This window comes from Anomaloglossus baeobatrachus, chromosome 1, assembly GCF_048569485.1.
Source record: "Anomaloglossus baeobatrachus isolate aAnoBae1 chromosome 1, aAnoBae1.hap1, whole genome shotgun sequence".
Taxonomy (NCBI): domain Eukaryota; kingdom Metazoa; phylum Chordata; class Amphibia; order Anura; family Aromobatidae; genus Anomaloglossus; species Anomaloglossus baeobatrachus.
Genome location: NC_134353.1, coordinates 502,754,128 through 502,770,043, shown reverse-complemented (window position 1 = coordinate 502,770,043; position 15,916 = coordinate 502,754,128). Strand labels below are relative to the sequence as shown.

Below are 15,916 nucleotides of genomic sequence, written 5' to 3'. Positions count from 1 at the left end.
CTGATCCATTTTTATCTATATGTTTGTGTGTCTGTCTGTGGATATTTGGTATTTTAATGATTAATAAAAATTGTACAGTTTAAGTTGGGTTGAGATCATATGTTAAGTTTATAAATTTACCAAATGAAACTTGAGTGCCCCCTTCTCTACTACATACTAGCATTTAGTATGGTCAGACTACTGCAGCAGTTACTATCTTCACTCCTACAAAGAATACAGAGAATAGCATTTCATGGCAAACGAGAGATCTTTTTTATTCTTTATTTACAATTCCAAAGTGTTCCCAACAATAGTGGAGTTAACGCATCTTTACAATACTTACAAGTCTGGCATACTCCATCAATAACATCCCTCTTCATTGAATAGGGTCAGTTGATGTGATTTGCACTGAACATCCATAAAATGAGTAGCTTTTTGTTACACTGCAGCTCAGTAACGTTATAAAAAGAGGCAGATGAAGTGGTTTTTGGAATTGGTATTGGGTCTTCATTTTATTATTGTAACATTTTTAGAAAGAGTTATTTGTAGAGTATATCATTCTTCCTTGTCAATGTAATAAGTATAAAGGGAAAATGATATGTTTTTTTCCAGCATTCAGCACAGTCCTTTACTCTTAAATGAACACTCTGGCAACATTAAATTACATCCAAGATTTGTGACAAGTTTGTAATAGATGTTTTCTCAGAGCGTCTTGCGTTTTCTCGCTCCTCCCGGCTTGTACACTGGCAAAGGTAGTTCCAATGTGCCCATTTTGTGTCCCTCATCCATAGACAAGCTGGCGAACATTATTCTCTTGGTTATTCTCAGCCCCATGGCTTTAGCGATTTCAATCATCCTAATGAAACACAAGGAAACCACATATATATGGTGATATTCTGCATGCTGGAGAAAACCAAATAACTCATTTGTATCCCATTTCATATATACTGGTATCTTCTGTGTGAATGTCTTACTAAGGAAAGTGCGCGTAATATAGTAACGCAAATGTGCTAACAGGAGCCTGGCTATACAGTATAAACCACCGCTAACTTAGCAAATGTCCAAAACACATCTGCCAAATTATAGCCCCACTACAGCATTATTTTCTTTATTTTACTGCTGGAGTGGGGTTTTAAATCTAAGTCCCCTGTCCCTTGTGTTGTACCCACCTTACAGTGTCTTCACCGGTATTCCCCACCGCTCCTTCCTGTCTTTGGCGGTTTGTGACCTGCCGGTTGCTCTAGTTTATTATGGAGCGAGCCGGGGGTCACAAATCAATACAACTCTATGAAAGCCTCATTCTGGCTTTCAGATTTTTATTGAGAGCTTGTGCTGTAACTTCTAGCTAGCCAGACGTTATAGGCACGAGGTGGCCCCAAGGGACCGGAGCGATGCCGAAAAAAAAAAGGTGAAGACACCGGAGGGACAGTATAAGACTGAGGGCAAGGGACTAAGGGGTACTTTGCACGTTGCGATATCGTCGGGGTCAAATCAAAAGTGACGCACATCCGGCGTCGGTAACGACGTCACAACGTGTAAAGCATAGATGCGCAGATCAATGATTGCAAAAGCGTCGTAAATCGGTAATCTGTGTAGTGTCGGACATTTTCCTAATGTCGCACCAATAGGAGATACGACGTTGTTCCTCGTTCCTGCAGCAGCACACATCGCTGTGTGTGAAGCCACAGGAGCGAGGAACATCTCCTTACTTGCGTCCACCGACAATGCGGAAGGAAGGAGGTGGGCGAAATGTTTAAGTCCCGCTCATCTCCGCCCCTCCGCTTCTATTGGACGGCTGCCGTGTGACGTCGCTGTGACGCTGCACGACACGCCCCCTTAGGAAGGAGGCGGGTCGCCGGCCAGAGCGACGTCGCAGGGCAGGTAAGTGCGTGTGAAGCTGCCGTAGCGATAATGTTTGCTACGGCAGCTATCACAAGATATCGTATGTGCGACGGGGGCGGGTACTATCGCGCTCGGCATCGCTAGCATCGGCTAGCGATGTCGCAGTGTGCAAAGTACCCCTTAGATTTAAAGCACTATTGCAGCGCTGAAAATAGAAAACAAAAAACACTTGAGTTATGTTTTAAAGAAATGTAATGATGGGTTTAAATAAAAAACTAAATACTCATTTCTCCCGGCATCGGTGCCCATATAGACTATGAGACGTAGGTGTATATGCTACAAGTTGTTCTACAAAAGTCTCAGTGTTTCTGGGGGAAAAGTTTTGTTTTGTTTTTTGGTTTTTTTTAGAAGGAAAACAAAAATGCTTTGTTAGGAGGTAATACTTATATGAATGGTTATCTGCTGGGAGTGCATACATACACACAATGCTACATACCTGTTCTCTGTAAGCTTGAGATCCCTCTGTAATAACGTCAGATCTACTTGAAAGTCAGAAATATGCAATGCCAGGGCTAGGGCATAGGACACAATTTTACATTTCATTGTGGCAGATATGGAATTCTTTATACTAGAAAAGGAAGATAACATCAGGCCATATAATTTAGCATCCCAGGACATATTAGTTTACAAACGTTTCTGATTAATAAGGAATGATATCACCCCTCACTCCTGCATCCCTTGGTGAGGTTGTTGAGTCTACAGATATCCAACAGGACGCATACATGATAGGCAGATATAATGTACATGTCCTATATTAATGGATATGACAAATGCATAACACCTGTCTGACACGCACACGTCCCGGCAGAGATCTGGTGATGTGAAAGTCAATGATGCCAGAATACTACTTTAATGCAAATACATCCAGGTACCCCAATTTACGGAATAAAGACTGGTCATAATAGGAAGTTTTATTCTAAAAATATGGTTTAAGAAAAAAAAAAAAAAAAAAAAAGACTATACATTTCGATATTTCCAAATAATAGATGTATATGCACAAATCATTGCATAATAAACTAGAGTAAGACTAAATGGGGTTAGGGACTAATGTAAATATAGATGATCTTTGTACAAAGCTGTGAAATTTGTTGGCACTAACTTCCTTCACACATCACTAGTCATATGGCAACACAGGAATCTCTTTAGTATGATTGCTTAGAAACTACCAAAAATATTTTACAACGATATACATGTGTAAACATCACTATCACAATCTATATATCCTTTCAGTACATCTGGAGGAAATTTACGCAAAAACACGGTGGTAACATACAAACTTCATACACAAGTTGGCCCTGGTTTGATTTCTTGGGGGATGAGAAAAGTTTATTGAACGAGGGGATGGCAGATCACATCTAAGATTTGGGAGCTCTCCTTCTTACCTTTGTACAAGGCCAACTAAGACATATTGGCTACTTTTACAACCTTGAAACAGACACCGGTAATGGTCACTGACAGTGGTGACGTCACTAAGTTTATCTACAGTCACATGTGGGGTACCATGGGAAACTACAGCTGTGACCGCAGATAAACTCAATGACACCAGCTCTCACTGCTGCAGCTCAGTCAGTGTCTGTCTGAAGCTGCAGTAGGCGGTCATGTTCTGCAATATGCCGGCATGCTGTGACTTCAGGATGGAACAGAGCCGGGATCGTCATTGGACCTTGTGTGGATTATGTCGGACCTGGGTACTTGTTGGGTTAATAAACTGGAGAAAGAGTGTGTTTTTTGTATTTCATTTCAAATAAAGAAGGGAATTTTGTTACTTACCGTAAATTCCTTTTCTTCTAGCTCCAATTGGGAGACCCAGACGATTGGGTGTATAGCTACTGCCTCCGGAGGCCACACAAAGTATTACACTAAAAAGTGTAAGGCCCCTCCCCTTCTGGCTATACACCCCCCGTGGGATCACGGGCTGCTCAGTTTTAGTGCAAAAGCAAGAAGGAGGAAAGCCAATAACTGGTTAAACAAATTCAATCCGAAGGAACATCGGAGAACTGAAACCATTCAACATGAACAACATGTGTACCCGAACAAACCAAAAATCCCGAAGGAAACAGGGGCGGGTGCTGGGTCTCCCAATTGGAGCTAGAAGAAAAGGAATTTACGGTAAGTAACAAAATTCCCTTCTTCTTCGGCGCTCCATTGGGAGACCCAGACGATTGGGACGTCCAAAAGCAGTCCCTGGGTGGGTAAATTAATACCTCAAGTTTGGACTGTAAAAACAGCCCTTCCCTACGTGGAGGCAACCGCCGCCTGCAGGACTCTTCTACTTAGGCTGGCATCCGCCTAAGCGTAGGCATGCACCTGATAACGCTTGGTGAAGGTGTGCAGACTCGCCCAGGTAGCCGCCTGGCACACCTGCTGAGCCGTAGCCTGGTGCCGTAATGCCCAGGACGCACCCACGGCTCTGGTAGAATGGGCCTTCAGCCCTGATGGAACCGGAAGCCCAGCAGAACGGTAGGCTTCAAGGATTGGTTCCTTGATCCATCGAGCCAGGGTGGATTTGGCAGCCTGCGACCCCTTGCGCTGACCAGTGACAAGGACAAAGAGTGCATCCGATCGGAGCAGGGGCGCCGTGCGGGAAATGTAGATTCTGAGTGCTCTTCACCAGATCCAACAATGCAAATCCATTTCATATCGATGAAATGGATAAGGACAAAAGGAAGGTAAGGAGATATCCTGATTGTGATGAAAAGGGGATACCACCTTAGGGAGAAACTCCGGAATCGGGCGCAGCACTACCTTGTCTTGGTGAAACACCAGGAAGGGAGCTTTGGATGACCGCGCTGCTAGCTCGGACACTCTCCGAAGAGACGTGACCGCTACCAGAAAGGCCACTTTCTGTGAAAGTCGAGAAAGTGAAACGTCCCTCAGAGGCTCGAAGGGCGGCTTCTGGAGAGCAATTAGTACCCTGTTCAGATCCCATGGGTCTAACGGCCTCAGTACGGAGGGACAATGTGACAAACCCCCTGCAGGAACGTGCGTACCTGAGGAAGTCGTGCTAGGCGCTTCTGAAAGAATACAGACAGCGCTGGAACTTGTCCTTTAAGGGAGCCGAGCAACAAACCTGTTTCCCAACCAGATTGCAGGAAGGAAAGAAAAGTAGGCAATGCAAATGGCCAGGGAGACACTCCCTGAGCAGAGCCCTAAGGTAAGAATATCTTCCACGTCCAGTGGTAGATCTTGGCAGACGTCGGCTTCCTAGCCCGTCACATGGTGGCAATGACGTCATGAGATAATCCTGAAGACGCTAGGATCCAGGACTCAATGGCCACCCAGTCAGGTTCAGGGCCGTAGGATTCAGATGGAAAACGGCCCTTGGGACAGTAAGTTTGGCCGGTCTGGTAGTGCCCACGGCTGGCCGACCGTGAGATGCCACAGATCCGGGTACCACGACCTCCTCTGCCAGTCTGGGGCGACGAGGATGGCGCGGCGGCAATCGGAGCTGATCTTGCGTAGCACTCTGGGCAACAGTGCCAGAGGGGGAAACACATAGGGTAGCTGGAACTGCGACCCATCCTGAACTAAGGCGCCTGCCGCCAGAGCTCGTTGATCGTAAAACCACACCATGAAACTCGTGACCTTGGTGTTGTGCCTAGACGCCATTAGGTCGACGTCCGGCCTCCCCCGAAGGCCCCAGATTTCCTGAAACACGTCCGGGTGCAGAGACCATTCCCCTGCGTCCATACCCTGGCGACTGAGGAAGTCTGCTTCCCAGTTTTCTACGCCCGGGATGTGAACTGCGGATATGGTGGATGCTCTGTCTTCCACCCACATCAGAGTCCGCCGGACTTCTTGGGAGGCTTGCCGACTGCGTATTCTGCCTTGGTGGTTGATGTATGCTACCGCTGTGGAGTTGTCCGACTGAACTCGGATCCGTTTGCATTCCAGCCACTGCTGGAAGGCTTGCAGGGCAAGATACACTGCTTAGATTTCCAGAACATTGATCTGAAGGGTGGACTCCTGCTGAGTCCACGTACCCTGAGCCCTGTGGTGGAGAAAGACTATTCTCCACCCTGACAGACTCACGTCTGTCGTGACCACCGTCCAGGATGGGAATGAGGTGGGAAGAAGTCACCACTGAAGAGAGTCCTTGACCGTCTGAGAAAGGGAGACGTTCCTGTCTAGGGACGTCGACTTCCCATCACTTTGGCGGAGAATGTCCCATTGAAGTGGACGCAGATGAAACTGCGCGAAAGGGACTGCCTCCATTGCTGCTACCATCTTCGCTAGGAAGTGCATGAGGCGTCTTAAGGGGTGTGACTGGCCTTGAAGGAGAGACTGCACCCCCGTCTGTAGTGAACGCTGTTTGTCCAGCGGAAGCTTCACTATCGCTGAGAGAGTATAAAACTCTATGCCAAGATATGTCAGTGATTGGGTCGGTGTCAGATTTAACTTTGAAAAGTTGATGATCCACCCGAAACTCTGGAGAGTCTCCAGCGCAACGTTCAGGCTGCGTTGGCATGCCTCTTGAGAGGGTGCCTTGACAAGTAGATCGTCCAAGTAAGGGATCACAGAGTGACCCTGAGAGTGCAGGACTGCTACCACTGCTGCCATGACCTTGGTGAAAACCCGTGGGGCTGTCGCCAGACCTAAGGGCAGGCTACGAACTGAAGATGCTCGTCTTCTATAACGAATCGCAGCAAACGCTGGTGCTCTGGAGCAATCGGCACGTGGAGATAAGCATCCTGATGTCTCTTGATGCTAGGAAATCTCCTTGAGACCTTGAGGCAATGACGGAGCGGAGGGATTCCATCCGGAACCGCCTGGTTTACACTGCTTTTTGAGCAGTTTTAGGTCTAGAACGGAACGGAAGAGCCGTCCTTTTTTGGCACCACAACCAGATTGGAGTAAAAACCGTGACCTTGTTCCTGAAGAGGAACAGGGATTATCACTCCTTCTGCCTGCAGAAGAGCATCGGCTCGGTCGAGAGGTGGGGAAGTTCTGAAGAATCGAGCCGGAGGACGAGAACAAAACTCTATCCTGTACACGTGAGACAAAATGTCTCTCACCCACCGGTCTTTGACCTGTGGCAGCTAAATGCCGCCAAAGCGGAAGAGTCTGCCACCGACCGCGGATGCGGAGAGAGAGGGCTGAAAGTCATGAGGAAACCGCCTTGGTAGCGGTTCCTCCGGCTGCCTTCTTTGGGCGTGATTGAGCCCGCCAGGAGTCTGAGCCCCTCTGAGCCTTTTGGACTAGGAAAATTGGGACCAGCCCGAGCCTGGAAAGGACCGAAACGTCGACTGTCCTTCCTTGGGTTTTGTTTGATCTGGGCTGGTGTAAGGAAGAATCCTTACCCTTGGCCTGTTTAATGATTTCATCCAATCGCTCAGCCAACAGTCTGTCACCAGATAATGGCAAACTGGTTAAGCCCTTTTTGGAAGCAGGAGCTGCCTTCCATTCCCTTAACCCCAAGGGTCTGCGCAAAACCACGGAGTTGGCGTACGCCACCGGCGTACGGCTCGTAGAGTCCAGGACAGCATGAATAGCGTAAGTCGCAATGCATGCGAGGTTAAGGACGCCACCTGCGGCACAGATGTACGTGTGACAGTGTCTATCTGCGCAAGACCAGCTGAAATAGCTTGGAGTGCCCATACGGCTGCGAATGCCGGAGCAAACGACGCGCCGATAGCTTCATAGACAGATTTCAACCAGAGGTCCATCTGTCTGTCAATGGCATCTTTAAGTGAAGTCCCATCTTCCACTGCAACTATGGAGGATGGCGCGTCGGAGAAAGCTTGTCTGGATAAGCGTAGTGTTTCTGGACTGCTCCTCTGAGTCAGAGAGGCCCAAAAAGTACTGAATTTACGCTTGGGATACCTGAAATGGAATTTCTCCTGCTGAAGCTGCCTCCTCCACTGGAGGGGCTGAGGGAGAAATATCCACCAGTGTATTGATGGGCGCTATGAGATCATTCACCATGGCGTCCCATTAGGAGCATCCAGAATGAAAGCGGTCTCAGGATCAGAAACCTGATCAGCTACCTCATCATACAGAGAATCCTCTCGCTGAGACCCTGACCAGTGTGTGAAGTCGAGGGTCTCTCCCAGCGAGCTCGCTTAGGCTGTCTGGGACTGTCGTCCGTGTCAGAGCCCTCAGTCTGGGATGTATGGGACCCCCTTGGAGCACGGATTAGTTCCAACTGAGGGAGACCGGGGAGCCTTGATTCAACAATGCCCATGGTCTGAGTCACCGCCCTGGACTGCAAAGTTGCTAGAATTTTGTTCATAGTCCAAGACATTTTATCAGCAAAAAAACTGCAACTCTGTCCTCTGGACAGTTTCACAGGTGGCCCTCTCTGGGCCACCACTAGCAGAGACTCTACCCATTAGGGGTTAGTGGAACCTGCCGGTAAAACAGCCTCACGTGCGGTACAGACAGCATAGAAAGCCTGTGCCTTGGCCCCCTTGCTCTATGCTGACGACATGCTGTTGTCTCCTCAGAGCTATCTAGGGGTATATCGCCAAGAAGCGACCGTACCGCCACAAGTCTCAGCCGCGCCGCAGCCTCCAGCGCGGCAGTTTCCCACAGATAAACTCACTCAGCTAAGCTGCAGTGAGTATAGTCCAAGCGCGCAGCGCTGTTGTCCTCGGCGCACTAACACGCCCAGCAATGCTGGCGTGTGTCTGTGTATGGTCTTGCAAATATAAGTACAAGGATAAAGTACACAAAAAAAAACACTGTGGCAATAGTGGGGTCAGCACCAAGGTGCTGCTTACCGCCCGCATAAGCGGGTAAGTGGTCGCCAGAATCCCTTTGCTGGGTCTCCCAGAGCCTGTGTCCGTTCTCCAGCTTAGATTGCCTGCAGGAATGGCTGCCGGCGTCCTGTGAAGAGGGGCGGGCCGTGAGGCGTGCCCCAGACAAGAGCGGGAAACTGGCGTCCCCCTGTGCCCAGTGAGAGGGCTGGAGTATGTAAATAAGACTCCAGCCCTCGGCGCTGATCATTGTACAGCGTCTCGCCCCTTCCCTGACTGGCAGGGTTGGGGGCGGGAACGAAACGTAACTAGGCCGCAAAAGCCGGGGACTAGATTTATAAGCGCTGCCGTCGTAAAAGCACGGCAGCGCGAAAGTCCCCGGCGCACCACAAGTCTCAGCCGCGCCGCTGCTCCAGCAGCGGCTGGCGCGGTAGTTCCCGACACATAAACTCACTCAGCTAAGCTGCAGTGAGTAAAGCCCAAGCGCGCAGCGCTACTGTCCCCGGCGCACTAACACACCCAGCAACGCTGGAGTGTGTCTGTGCATAGACTGTACGGGGACACAGAGTACCTTAACGTTGCAGGGCCTGTCCCTGACGATACTCCGCTCCATTCCAGCAGGATCTCCGGGTCTGTGGATGGAGCCCGGCCTCAGAGCCTGGAGGCCGGTAAGATCCCACTTCACCAGAGCCCTCAGGGGGATGGGGAAGGAAAGCAGCATGTGGGCTCCAGCCTCCGTACCCGCAATGGGTACCTCAACCTTAACAAACACCGCCGACAAGAGTGGGGTGAGAAGGGAGCATGCTGGGGGCCCTAGTATGGGCCCTCTTTTCTTCCATCCGACATAGTCAGCAGCTGCTGCTGACTAAAAAAGTGGAGCTATGCGTGGATGTCTGACCTCCTTCGCACAAAGCTTGAAAACTGAGCAGCCCGTGATCCCACGGGGGGTGTATAGCCAGAAGGGGAGGGGCCTTACACTTTTTAGTGTAATACTTTGTGTGGCCTCCGGAGGCAGTAGCTATACACCCAATCGTCTGGGTCTCCCAATGGAGCGCCGAAGAAAGGATTTTTTCAGGGTTTGTTTTATTTCTTTTCACTTACAGGATTAGTAATGGGGGGGGGGGCTTCATAGACTTTACCCGTTACTAATCCAGGGCTTAGTGACAGCTATCTTTAACTCCTCATATTACCCAGATTGCTACCGCAACAGGGCAATGGGGATGAGCAGAGTAAAGTGCTGGGATTGTTGCATCTAATGGATGCAGGCCGCTATTTTTAGGATTCTGCTCAACTGCGTCTTGATGATGTACAGCCCTATTACCAGATTAGCTTGTTTAAATGACGAGATGCATTGTTAAAGGGAACCTGTCACCAGGTTTTTCCCTTATGAGCTGCAGCCACCAACAGTAACGTCTTATATACAGCATTCCAGAATACTGTATATAACAGCCCAGACCGCTGTGTGTAATGTAAAAAAAAGCTTTATAATACTCTCCTAGGGGGCAGTCCGGTCTAATGGGTGTCTCTGCTCTTTGGATCTGGCGTCTCCTCCATACTGTGGGATCGCCGTCGTCCTGCCCAGACCCATGTGCATGATGCATCCTGCATTATTCACAGAGACCTGCATTGTGCTCCTGCGCATGTGCACTTTGATTTTCCTGGCTGAGGGCAGATCAAACTACTGTACTGTGCATGCGCAAGTGGTATTTGACATTTCCTTGCACCTGCACAATACAGTACTCTACTCGAACAGATCAAAATGCGCCTGTGCAGGAGCACAATGGAGGCTTTTCTGTGATTGACGTAGGACGCGTCATGCACAAGGGGCTGGACAGGAAGACTTCAATCCTACAAGATGGAGGAGATGTTGGACAGAGACCAGCAACACCCATTGGACCGGACAGTCCCCTAGGTATTATAAAGGTGTTTTTTTTTTTTACGTTATACAGAGCAGCCTGGGCACTCACATACAGCATTCTGGAATGCTGTATATAAGGGCTTACTGCTGGTGGCTGCAGCTCAGAAGGGAAAAACCTGGTGATAGGTTCCCTTTAAAAGAAGATTTTTTTTAAAGAAAAATATTGCTGGAAAGCTTTGCTATAATAAAAGCATGATAGATGTTGCATTACAGGGGTACCGTAAACACTGTTGACAGATTTAATTTAAATTAAGTAGGGTGCATGCTTGACCACCGCTTCATTCAAACTCAATCACTGACATCAATCATTGAGATAAAATTGGTGGTTTGAGACCTCAGTTCAAGCGATTGGTGAGGGTTCCAGCAGTGGGGCCCCCTGCCATTTTTTTTTTTTTTTTATAATCACCTATTTAGTGGAAAGATGCCAAAAGTTAATAGATGATTACAGTCTCCATAAAGACAAACCTATTCTCACAGAGATCAGTCAGTAGTAGTGGAACCTTAACAAAGCCGTGCTTAACTGTACAGGGACATGGACTGATCATACCACATCTCATGGTCAGAGAAGGGCATATTACCGGATCACAGCTTATCCTCACTGTGCAGTAAAACATTTCCCTGTCTGTTTTACTTCACAAAAATAATCAGCTGCGATCCTGTGCTGTAATGTCTGTATACTTTTTACTTCCTCACCTACCCAGGAGATGTGGTATGATCAGACCTTGTCCCCATAACTGTCAGACACTGCCATTACACAGTACATAGCAGGGACACATTTATAACATCTCAGCACAGGAACAGGTTTTGGTTTTTTTTTTAATACATTCAGTTGTGGAAATTAATTTTTATTCTAAGATCTATTGATTAAAAAATGTGCTTGCTTTGTGGTAAAACCTTTTTAAGTGTGAATATGGGTTTAAACCCTGCCTTCTTTAGGCCATTAGCTGTACAATCCTGGAGCGCCTACTGAGAGAGGTGCTCTACTGCCGTTTGCAGAATTTTCCTACCCAGATTTGCCTCAGCTGAAACCTGGGTATGGACTCTGTAATGCTTTGAAAACGTATGTAGGCTAGACCAGGTCGCAGCCTTACACACCTGTTCCACTGAAACCTGATGCCGAATGGCCCACGAAGCGCCAACTGCTAGCGTGGAATGAGCCCGCAGCCCACTAGGAATGGGCTTGAGTTGCAAGTGGTAGACTTCCTGGATCGCAGAGCGAATCCAGCGAGCGAGTTGCCTTTGAAGCTGCCTGTCCCTTCTTAGGCCCCTCAGGAATGACGAACAAAGAGTCCGTTTTCCTAAAGGGGGCTGTCCTGGTTATGTATTATCTGAGAGCTCTGACAAGATCTAACGAATGCAGAGACCTTTCCACCCTATGAACTGGGTGTGGACAAAAGGAAGGCAGAACAATGTCCTCGTTCAAATGAAACGGGGTAGGAACCTTTGGAAGAAAATCCGGAAGGGGGCGCAGAACCACCTTGTCCTGGTGAAAGATCAGAAAAGGCTCGCGGCAAGAGAGTGCTGCCAGCTCCGAAACCCGTCTGATGGACGTAATTGCCACCAGGAATGTTACCTTCCAGGACAGAAGAGCAAGGGAGGATTCCTTGAGAGGTTCAAAGGGGGACCTCTGGACACCGTCCAGAACGAGATTGAGGTCTCATGGGTCCAGCGGCCGTTTGTACGGGGGAACTAGATGGGAAATGCCCTGGAGGAAGGTCTTGACTTGCGGTTTTTGAGCCAGGCGGCATTGGTATAAGATTGAGAGCGCAGAGACCTGCCCTTCAAGGGAGCTGAGAGCCAACCCCGCTTGCAAGGCAGACTGCAGAAAGTCGAAAATTCTGGGGATGGCCAGAGGCATAGGCTAGACGTTAGTTTCCCTGTACCATGAAAGGAAGATTTTCCACGTACGGTGGTAAATGCGGGATGAAGCAGGCTTTCGGGCGCTGATCATGGTGGAGATAACCGCGGGGGAGAATCCCGCTCTTGTTAATACCCAGGTCTCAATGGCCATGCCGTCAGCTTCAGGGATCTGGTGTTCTGATGGGAAATGGGCCCTTGGGTCAGCAAGTCTGGGATGTCTGGAAGGCGCCACGGTACATCTGTGAGCATTTGTACTAATTCGGCGTACCAGGCGCGCCTGGGCTAGTCCGGTGCTATCACCGGGACTCCCTCTGCCTTGATCTTCCTGATTACCCGCGGCAGCGGGGTAGAGGTGGAAATATGTAAGGCAGGCGGAAGTGTTGCCAAGAGCAGACTAGAGCATCCGCGTCGATGGACTGCGGGTCGCGTGACCTGGCTATGAACGCTGGTACCTTTGCGTTCAACCTTGAGGCCATTAGATCCACGTCTGGTGTACCCCAGCGAGTGCAGATGTGTAGGAACACTTCTGGGTGGAGAGACCACTCTCCGGCGGCCAGGCCTTGGCGACTTAGAAAGTCTGCTGCCCAGTTCTCTACTCCCGGTGTGTGTACCGCTGATATCACTGACCCCGTCGATTCGGCCCAGCTGAGGATCTTATGGGCCTCGAGGTAAGCCGCTTTGCTGCGGGTGCCCCCCTGCCGATTGATATAGGCCACAACTGTAGCATTGTCTGACTGGACTCGAATCTGACGAACCGCTAGCAGAGGGCAGAACGCCCTGAGCGCGAGGAAGATCGCGCGGATTTCCAGGATGTTTATGGGTAGGGAAGACTCCTGGGGCGTCCAACGTCCTTCAGAAGTGTGGTGCCGGTACACTGCTCCCCAGCCTAGGAGGCTGGCGTCCGTGGTCAGGAACAGCCAGTTCACTGGGAGAAAAGATCTCCCCTTAGATAGGGATGAGGACCGAAGCCACCAGCGGAGTGCATACCTGACTGAAGGCGTCAGGTGAAGATGTTTGTCCAGGTAGAAGGGGCTCTTGACCCAGGCAGCTAGAAGGGCTAGCTGCAGTGGGCGGAGGTTTAGCTGACCAAAGGGTACTGCCCCCATAGCCGCCACCATCCTGCCGAGCACCTTCATGCTGATTCGAATGGAGCGAGATGGAGGACGTAGAAGGCAGCGTACCGCTTGTCGAAGAGCGATCGCCTTATCCTGAGGGAGATACATCAAGCCCAGACAGGTGTCCAGGGACATGCCCAGGAAGGTGATGGATCGTGATGGGACCGGGGATGATTTATCTAGATTCAGTAGCCAGCCTAAGCGGGACAGGGTGTCCACGGTGATCTGTACGCTGGTTGAGCAGTCGCGGAAGGAGGGGGCCTTGATGAGGAGGTCGTCCAAGTAAGGGAGAACGACTACTCCCCTGGAATGAAGGACGCTCATGGCGGCCGCCATGACTTTGGTGAAGACCCTTGGTGTGGTGGCAAGGCCGAAGGGTAGGGTTATGAATTGAAAATGGGAGTCCTGAACCGCGAAGTGGAGGAACTTTTGGTGAGCTGGGGCGATGGGTATGTGCAGGTACGCGTCCTTGATATCTATGGAGGCGAGGAATTCCCCCTCGGATGCAATAATGGACCTTAGGGACTCCATTCTGAATCTCCGTACGTGCACATGTTTGTTCAGGTGTTTGAGGTCCAGGATGGGTCGAACTGACCCATCCTTTTTGGGGACCACAAAGAGGTTAGAGGTTAGAATAACAACCCTTGAACTTCTCGTCGTCCGGGACAGGTATTTATCACTCCTGCTGTTTTGGAGCGAGTGGATTGCTGAGAAAAAAAGCCTTGCGTCGTTTTCGAGTCTTTGGGGGGTTTGAGAGAAAGAACCTACTCGGGGGTCGGGTTCGAAATTCTATGTGGTAACCGGAAGACACAAGGTCTTGCACCCATTTGTCATCTGAGGCGGCAGCCCAGATGTATTGAAAGAGCCGCAGTCGCCCACCTACAATGAGTGTGTCTTCCGGGGCGCCGAAGGAGTCATGAGGGGGGAAAACGTTGTGGCCGAGTCTCCCTAGTCCTGTACTGTTTCGGTCTAGGCTGCCATGACGAAGTGGGTTTCGGGGAGAGCTGAGAAGGTCGGTCCCTTGCGTAGTCCGCGGCTAGTGGCGGGGGCAAAGCGGGATGTCGACCAACCAAAAGAGTTCCGAAAGGAGCGGAACGAGGACTGTGGACGTCTGGTGAAGGTCGTCCTGGGCTTCAGCTGGGGAAGGGAGGTACTCTTTCCTCCCGTGGCGTCAGAAATGAGCTTGTCCAGACGTTCGCCAAACAATCGGTCTGGAAAAAAAGGGAAGACCCGTGAGAGACTTCTTGGAGACAGAGTCCGCTCGCCATTATTGGAGCCAGAGAGCTCTACGGATGGCTATGGTATTTGAGGCGGCAAAAGCTGCGCAGGTAGCAGCGTCAATGGAGGCCGCATGAGGTACTCCGCTGCAGCGGCAATTTGAGCTGTTACCTCTGTGAAGGTATGAGGGAACTGGGATTCCTCAAGCGAAGTGTTAAGGGATTCTGCCCAGACCGAGATCGCCTTTGCGACCCACACAGAGGCAAAGGAGGGCAAGAGGGAGGAACCCGCAGCCTCAAAGGCAGAGCGGGCGAGGTGCTCCACCTGTCTGTCGGGTCCTTGATGGAAGAACCATCGGGTAAAGACAAGAGCGTCTTTGTGGCAAGGCGGGAGACCGGGGGGTCGACCGAGGGCAGATCGGCCCAGCCCTTAGGGGCAGGTGAGGCAAAAAGGTACTGGGACTCCATGAGTTTACGGTTACCGAAGTGCCTGTCAGGCTTCCCCCTTTGCTTTGTGAGGATATCCTGAAACTCTGGGTGATCAGCGAAAACCTTTTGGGGTTTCCTTGCCCTCTTAAAGGAGACCTCATGGTCAGTGGTAGTAGATGGGGGATCCTCCACATGCAGAGTTTGGTTGATTGCTGCTATAAAAGAGTCTATTGCAGTTTGATCATCTGGGGAGGTTGAAACCAAGGAATCATCCTGGTACAAACAGCATTCTCCCTCCTCCGCCTCTTCAGAAGCTGTGGAGCATGTGAGAGAGTCTGCCCTGTGTGCTCCCGAGGGAGAGCCATGGGGGCCATGAGAGAGTGCTGGAGACTCCCGGCCGTGTGCTCTTTTTCTGATCCCTGCAACCGGTGAAGCATGGGCCCGGATTACCTCAGAAGGACCCTCCATAGGGGTATCCTCAGGCTGCGTTCCGTCCAGGGACCCAGAAGGGTGTGCAGGACGACATTGCATAGCCAGCACCAGGTTCTGTGACAGTTTTTCCATGGATTGGGACAGAAAGTGTGCCCATTTCGGTGGGCTGGGAGCCCTAGGCTCTGGGCTGACTGTTGCGGCGGTGGTGGCGGGGGAGTCTTGGGGGGCTATAGGGGCACAGGACTCACAGAGAGAAGAGGTGTGTTTACGTGGTAGCTCAGCGTGGCAGGCAGTGCAGGCTGAATAATAGACTATGTGAGCCTTAGCACTCTTAGTACCCTTAGAATTCTGCATGTTCCTAATAGG

The 15,916-nt window shown here is 50.2% G+C and overlaps 1 protein-coding gene across 3 annotated transcripts in view; it reads right to left on the bottom strand.

The window, feature by feature from the left end:
- Positions 1–238: 238 nt before the first annotated feature.
- The window catches only part of POLR1E (RNA polymerase I subunit E), a 102,098-nt gene continuing 86,420 nt past the window's right edge, over positions 239–15,916 (bottom strand). For all 3 annotated transcript variants that reach the window (XM_075315848.1, XM_075315839.1, XM_075315830.1), the window contains exons 11-12: positions 2,318–2,449; positions 239–835 (exon numbers count right to left, since the gene is read on the bottom strand). In XM_075315848.1, coding sequence (XP_075171963.1) covers positions 682–835; positions 2,318–2,449 — 286 coding nt within the window. In that variant the 3' untranslated portion in view covers positions 239–681. The remainder of the gene's footprint in view (positions 836–2,317; positions 2,450–15,916) is intronic.